The following is a 7,488-nucleotide window of genomic DNA, read 5'->3' on the forward strand; positions in this document are numbered from 1 at the left end:
GATGTGGTCTCGGTCACTGTTGGTGATAACGTCGACAGAGACGGTCGGAAGGGAGGCTCGACTTGGTGGCTCGAGAACTCGGTGAAGGCTTGGTGATCGGCTAACGACTAGGAAGCTGAGGAGTTGAAGCGGTGGCGGCTATTGGATGATGCTTAGGGTTGAAACCCTAATCTGGGTTGCTTGTGGGCCGTTGATCTTCCTCCAGATCTAACGGCTGGTTTAAAGGCGGCTAGGGAGAATAGGGTGAAACCCTAGCTGAGTTGGGTCCTTTGTTTGGGCCTGGACCGGTTCAGGTTTGACTGATGGGTCTGCTGAATGTTGGGCTCCGGGATTGGGCCTTTGTAATTTGGGCTTCAAGGCCTGCAAAATTGTAATATGTAAATTTCAAAATAATAATAATAATAATAATAATAATAATAAATTAAATAAAAAACCCGAACAAAACGGGTGTCTGCAATATGTATATACTTTTAAAAATTATTATTTCAATCAACAACATCTAAAGCATGTAGTTAAAAATTCTCAGTTGGTACTTCTTTTCTCTTATAAATTGTGGATTTAATATATATTACGAATAAATTATCTTTTCCCCTTCCCCGGTAAAATTATTTTTAAAAATATCATTATTTCATGTGTTGATTATATGTAAAAACAACATTTCATAAACAAAATTGATATGTTACCATATTTCCGTACACGATGGTATACAATGCGATGGTATACAAAGTTTAATACATATTCATAGTTTAGTTTTGGTGCATCTAATATTATCATTATTGAGGTTCTCAAGAAATGCTTGCGTTGATATTGAAATTTGTATTTTATGCTACCTTTGACATACATATTAGTTTAAAAATAGTTTGTCAAATCTGAGAATTGGTATAAAGTTAAAATTTATATTTTAAACATATTTTGTCAAAATAAAATATGACCACCTTCGTTCATACGTGCAACCCAGAGATAAATAATATAGATTTTGCATTCGTCGTTAGGCGTTAAGGCGCACATATTTGAAGCTCATGATGCAGGTGACACTGGTAGTATGAAGAATGAGCTATTAGCGACGATAATTACGCTCTTAATTTGTGATTATACGAACGAACTAATGTTGGTAACGTAATAAAATTACGTTAACTTGTTGCTTGCTTCGTCTTCAATTAGACCGATAGATACAGACATCTCAAAAGTTAAATACGATTGATTCTATAATTTGCATGGCGCCTATTAATATTATAGAACAAACATTTCTATAGAAACAAGTAAATCTTCAATGAAGATCAGAACTTTCCCTTGAATAATAAACCTTTCATTTTAATTTAAAGACAACCCATGTAAATGCAAATCAGACAATAATTGAAGCAAACATACCCACCTAAAATAATATTAACCTAAAGTTCCGAATCATCAAGGAAAAACATAATATTAATTGAAGCAAGCACAAGTCTATTTAAACCTTAAATCCCTCATTAACTAAGTCTATCAAAACAAGACAAAAGATGTCTCTGTCCCCAAAACTTAAACATGCACATTAGAGCACATAACCCCGACCTCATTTGCCTCCATGCTTGGCCTTCTTGTGAGAATCTAAACCACCCTCGGACCCGAAAGACCTGTCCACAGAAACATCAAGGGAGTTAGTTAAGCAACAACTTGATCAAAATTGGAAGCAAGTTTCAAAGTGGCAAGGTAATGTACTTGTTTACAAGAACCACAAGAGAATTGACCACCAGACTTTGGAGTCTTTATTGAACTTTTCCCAGCCTGCTTTGCTGGGTAGGCGTTGCTGTGTGACCACCCTTCTTACCATCTACCATCGCAAACAATAATCAGAACAGAGTAAAGAAACTAATAGGCCAATCATGATTAAAAATATGTTGAAAATATATGAAGTGGCAGAAATGTATGAAACTGTGGAATTTCAAGCAAACAATGATAATGACCTGTCTTCTGAGGAGTAACTGCAGATTTAGCCTTTTTTGAAGAAGCAGGAGTTGCAGGTTCCGCAGGTCTCTTCTTGCTTGACTCGACCTTCGAAACGAAAAAGTCACAAATTACAATTATGGAATCAGGTCAGCTTCAACAATCCAAAATATAATTAAATGTCCATAACGATACCTTCTTTGGTGTTTCTTCATCCTCCTCATCTGAAGTATCATCCTCAGACATCTGTTCACAGACCAATGAAATCACATATCAGAATCAGAACCAAAGACCAGTCACAATACATAAAATAAGAAGTCAATCATACAACAAAATAACAAATTAAAATTTCAAGGCAAGTTATGAAAAGAAACCTCATCAGAATCCTCCTCATCCTCAGAATCTTCATCATCATCCTCGGTTTTCTTGCTAGGTTCTGCTATCTTCACAGCCGATTTAACAGGCTCTGGTTTCCCAGCATTAGCCTTGGCTGTTTTTGCATCTGCCTTGGCTTTTCCTATGATGTAAGAATATGTTAAACAGATGAAATAGGAAATAATCAAATCTCCAACCATTGATGTAAATATGGGTACAGAAAGAAAGATTACCGTTTTCAGCAGCAACCAGAGGAAGCTCCTCCTCCTCATCACTACTTACTTCATCACCAGACATATCTGTAAATAAGAATAACACACATGAGAAATACAGTATACTTCACGAAAATGAAAAAAAACATATAGGAATAATTTATTCAAGGCCTCACCAAAATCATCAGTGACACAAGAGAGCATAAGAGTCAAGAAAGAACAAGATTGAACAGGAACACTTCACATTCACTTAAAAAGCATGGTAATTAAAAACAAGTAAACAAATTACAATTAATAAAAGGATATCCTTCCTCTGGCACGTAAGTTTTGTAACCAAGGAAATAGACACTCCCATTCTTCCAGTTATGTGAAAGCTCAAACTCTTGGTCAAATACCAAATCGAAAGATAATTGGGGGCAATTCTGGTGGGAAAGAGTTCCAAGAACAAGTTTTTTCCCATCAGTATTCACATAGAGCGGAACAGAATCTGCCTTGTTCTTTGACTCACCAAGTGATGCCTGAAACACAAGCAACATTAAGAATAAACTGACCATATACAAGCATATCAACCTCTTCAACTAAATAACTCCAAACCTGGGACAAATGGATGACATAATCAGCACCAGGATCCGCTTTAATAGGCTGTCCGGCCTTAACTTCAATACCTAATAGTAAGATAAAAACATTACTAAATCTTTTGGTCCAAACTAAAAAAAACTGAATATCCGCAAATGTATGAATCAGCTCTCTAAACGTTACATATAAATCGGAAGTAAACTATCACGCTTAACAAGCTTTCATTCAACGAGCACGATATGAAGTTAACCGATATATCCGCAAATGTATGAATCAACTCTCTACACGTTACATATAAATAGGAAGTAAATTATCACACTCAACAAGCTTTTCATTCAACGAGCACGATAAGAAGTTAAACCGATATACTGTAACTATCATCAGTCTTATTTTTTAAATAAATCTCACTGCTAATATATCAAATAATAGTTCCTATATTAATAAGATGTATAAGACTAACTCAAAGAAATTTCAAAGCAAGCCAAACACATACATTCGGAGAAAAAATAAGAGTTATAATCCAAGGAAAGACTAATACTATCATTTTAGTATAAGAAAGGGGCACAGGTTAAAACTTCCAAGAAAATATCTATTAACTCTTAAAAACATAGGAGTAGACAAAATAAAATAGATTAGGTTAAGGAGAGAAAAGCTCAAACTATAAAAGAGAAATAAAAGCAAAAGGTCAGAGGGAAGAGAAAAGCTTACCCCAGAACTCCATGGAAGAGGCTTAAGGTTTTGGGAAGAGATATCTAGGGTTTTAGAATGAGAAATATGGTATACTAGAATTAGACTCTTCCCGAAGAGGCGGGAATGACCGAGGCATTGAGATGAATTTATAAGCAAATGCCGTCAGATTGTGTTTATTCTAATTTTAGGGTTTCTTCTTTGGGATTCTTTGGTTTGGGAGGGTTTATTGTTTGAACTTTAGCCCAATTTATTTGGACCTCGAGAAAATAGTCTGACCCAATCAAGACTTTAAAATTTAAATGACACAGGCTTCGGCCTATATTTTAAATTAACCTAATCAATGCTGTAATAGCTGTGCACTGTAAACTAAAAAAAACCCATAATAACTCTTTTAAATTTCGATAGTAAATTTCCCTATACATTACTAACTATCAAGTTATTTTTAAAATAAATTTTATAATTATTTGTGTTTAATTATTAATTAATTAATTAAAATCAAATATTAAAAATGATATTATAAAATCAATATTCTAAATTTAATTTGATTTATTCGTAACCTTCATATTCAAACTCATATATCTTTAGATTTGAATAATAAAAATTAAACGAAGTTTGTCACCCATATAATTTAAGATTTAATATGAGTTAATTGCATCATACATCCTTAAATTATAATCATCTTTTAAAGTTGACTCCTAAACTTTCAAATATTTCAATTCATCTCTAAACTATGACTATCATTTCTGATTTTGTTATCAATTTTTTGAACATTTTAATTTTATCCAAACTAAATCCTTCATTCTAAATTGATCCGCAAGCTTTTTCAACATTTTAATTTCATACAAAGTTATATGTATATACTAATCACATTCCATATTAATAAATTTTTTAGGCCAAACTATATTATTATATGTTTGAAAAAAAAATAAAGTTTAGGTTAAACTATGGTTAACTAATTACATTTGGATGAATTTGGAATATTTAAAAGTTTGGGGCCAATTTAGAATGATGATCATAATTTGTGGATAAATTTGGAATGTTCAAAAGTTTAAGGACTAATTTAAAATGAGTATCATAGTTTGAGGATGAAATTAATATTCAAAAATTTAAATACTAATTTAAAATTAAAATAATTTAGATATATGATGCAATTAACTCTTTAAATAATAACACCATATATCTTAGAATTTAAATAATAAAGTAAGATTAAAAAAACAGATCTTAAAAGAATCATTGTCAAAGTTTAGATTTATGAATGGAACAATCTTGATTTTTTTTATATAACACTAATTTCGATACCTATGATGTTAAATGTTAATCACACCTGAAAATAAACATTATTTCAATCGATTATCATTCACAACTGATGTTAATAAGCTGAATTTTTTTAACATAATTTCATTTAACAAATGATAAAATTTCAAAGTAAACCCAAAATGTTGGTCCGCGTTATGAGGCTAACGTTTGGTTTTAGAAGCAAAACCCGGAGGAAAACAGAAGTAATTAGGGCAAAAAATGACGTCGATAATATCTTCGTCAGCCTTCCCGACGCGGTCCCTCAACTCATTCCCGACTCTCTCGGAACGTTCCAGCAAACTCAACTCACTGTCATGGGCCTCTTCGTTTCCCTGTGTCAACATCTCCGTTAACTCATTCACACCCCCTCCTGCTCCATCTCGGCACAAGGTATTATTTTTTGTTCTAACGTTATAGTTTTAGTTCCTGGGAAAGAAATTTGGATTAAGCAACGTTCTTCTTATGTTCAACGATGAACCTGGAAAGATTAAGTTTATTTATTTACTTGATGGAAATTGTAATAGGTGAACAAGCATGCTTGGTTAATGACCAAGATTGGTTATTTCGCATATGTTTCCCATGGAGGAATCAACACTAGGGGAAACATTTTGATAGTAAATAGAAGTGTTTCTCCATTATTGTTAATGTAATGGATATTAATAATTGGAGCCATAAATCTCCGTTTATTTTTTACCAAGTCCAGTTTGCTTGCGTTGCCCTTTTGTTGATATACTCTTCTAATTGAATTCAATGATGATGAACTTTATAAGAGTTTGCTGGTTTTGGAAGGAATAATATTTTCTATTCAAAAGAAGGGATATCTATCTATTTATATATACATTGTGCCAATAAAAATTTCGTAGTTTAGAAATTGGAACATTATTGTTGGTATCGAATATGCCTAGGTATTGACGCTTTTACGCAGCATTTTTGCATGTGGAGATTTATCTCGAAGCCAATGATGGTTATTAGACACAGTTTCTGATGAATATATCATAAAATCTTAAACTTCATTCTCTGGAGTAAAAATATCATTCATGGTGCTTCTGTTTTTTATGGTTGATATGAGACAACATCTTGCTTTGTGGTTTGTTTTGCTATTACCTGCTTGTTCGCAGCGGGCAGTTAACAGCCAATTGCAAAATTTACTGGCAAAGTCCAATTGCTATACACACACATATATAAAGATCAAAATATCCTCTCAACGTTGTTCTAGATGTGGAATGCATCTGAATGATAATTTTAGTCATTTTTGTAGACAACATGGATCGGTGCAACTTTTAATACTCTCAGGATCCAGAGTTGTTCAAGTTTAGCTCCATGTTGAATAGTAGTAAAGTTCTTTGCTTTGATTTGTTATATGATAGTAAGTTATGATTTCTTGTTGCGCACATTTAGTTAATTTTGTCTGACATATTTATCTTCAGGGTTCTTTTGTTCGAGCTGCATGGACCAGGAGATCACGTGGCGAACATGCAAAGCAACCCAATAGGAAATCATGGAAACAGAGGACAGATATGTATATGAGGCCATTCCTACTAAATGTTTTCTTCTCGAAGAAATTTATTCATGCAAAAGTGATGCATCGGGGTACAAGCAAAGTGATATCAGTCGCAACCACGAATGCCAAGGTTCTTAGAAATGATTTGCCATCACTCACGGATCAAAATGCGTGCAGAGTAATTGGGAAACTTATTGCAGAACGATCAAAGGAAGCCAATGTCTACGCAATGTCTTATGAGCCTAGAAAAGGTGAGAGGATTGAAGGTAAGCTAGGAATAGTTCTTGACACCATTAAGGAGAATGGGATCATATTTGTTTGAGCCAATCAGCACATTGCTGTCGTAAATTAATTAATTGTAATTTGTTAACTGAACTTTGAAATGCAATCAATATTGAGCTTTACAATACAATCTTGGTTGTGCACTGGAGTATGAGATGATGAACGATGTGCTGCAAAAGACCTGCAAATATTCTACTGGCATTCAGCCTAAACATATGATCTTGTGAGCAAAATCAAATTAACATTTATTCAAAGCATAAGCTGTAAACAGGAACATAAAATGAAACAGACTAAATTACTGATATAAGTTAAATGTATATTTGACACCTGAACTTGTTGCACATTGTTGATGTTTTTATTTTTTTTAAAATGTTTATATCAAAAAATTATTTCATGAAACTTCCTTATGATATCATTTATGATAAAAGTCACTTTACCTTTTTTTCTGTCATGTTACTAATTCATTAATAATTAACTTTAAAGTAACTATCCACTCTTATATTTATGTGAAAAATCATTTTTGAAAAAAATAACAGAAAAAGAAAATGAAATGAATGAATTTTATTAGTTGAGATGAGAAAAAGGGCCAGCCAGCTGTTAGGGGTCCTTTTGGGTCAGATTCATGTAATACTGTCG

The 7,488-nt window shown here is 33.1% G+C and overlaps 2 protein-coding genes across 2 annotated transcripts; one reads left to right on the forward strand and one right to left on the reverse strand.

The window, feature by feature from the left end:
• Positions 1 to 1,353: 1,353 nt before the first annotated feature.
• LOC120210131 (histone deacetylase HDT1-like) lies at positions 1,354 to 3,922 on the reverse strand. Its single transcript, XM_039208934.1, has 10 exons — positions 3,792 to 3,922; positions 3,102 to 3,172; positions 2,814 to 3,025; positions 2,684 to 2,694; positions 2,529 to 2,594; positions 2,295 to 2,437; positions 2,116 to 2,166; positions 1,941 to 2,028; positions 1,696 to 1,807; positions 1,354 to 1,610 (listed from the first exon to the last, which is right to left on the reverse strand). Exons 1-9 carry the CDS (start codon positions 3,802 to 3,804, stop codon positions 1,743 to 1,745), a joined length of 720 nt encoding a protein of 239 aa, XP_039064865.1. The 5' UTR covers positions 3,805 to 3,922; the 3' UTR covers positions 1,354 to 1,610; positions 1,696 to 1,742.
• Positions 3,923 to 5,245: 1,323 nt separating this feature from the next.
• LOC120210141 (50S ribosomal protein L18-like) lies at positions 5,246 to 6,924 on the forward strand. The gene is made up of 2 exons (XM_039208940.1): positions 5,246 to 5,459; positions 6,497 to 6,924. Exons 1-2 carry the CDS (start codon positions 5,289 to 5,291, stop codon positions 6,890 to 6,892), a joined length of 567 nt encoding a protein of 188 aa, XP_039064871.1. The 5' UTR covers positions 5,246 to 5,288; the 3' UTR covers positions 6,893 to 6,924.
• Positions 6,925 to 7,488: the final 564 nt, after the last annotated feature.

The sequence above is a fragment of the Hibiscus syriacus genome, unplaced genomic scaffold (assembly GCF_006381635.1).
Source record: "Hibiscus syriacus cultivar Baekdansim isolate YM2019G1 unplaced genomic scaffold, ASM638163v2 tig00000715_pilon, whole genome shotgun sequence".
Classification (NCBI taxonomy): Eukaryota; Viridiplantae; Streptophyta; class Magnoliopsida; order Malvales; family Malvaceae; genus Hibiscus; species Hibiscus syriacus.

Excerpts from the sequence above, each read along its gene's own strand:
- LOC120210131 (XM_039208934.1), bottom strand. Across the intron at positions 2,438-2,528 it reads TCTGGTTGCTGCTGAAAACG|GAAAAGCCAAGGCAGATGCA; the intron begins GTAATCTTTCTT and ends CTTACATCATAG. Across the intron at positions 2,029-2,115 it reads ATGAAGAAACACCAAAGAAG|GTCGAGTCAAGCAAGAAGAG; the intron begins GTATCGTTATGG and ends TTCGTTTCGAAG.
- LOC120210141 (XM_039208940.1), top strand. The coding sequence starts at position 5,289 with ATGACGTCGATAATATCTTCGTCAGCCTTCCCGACGCGGTCCCTCAAC. Across the intron at positions 5,460-6,496 it reads CTGCTCCATCTCGGCACAAG|GGTTCTTTTGTTCGAGCTGC; the intron begins GTATTATTTTTT and ends ATTTATCTTCAG.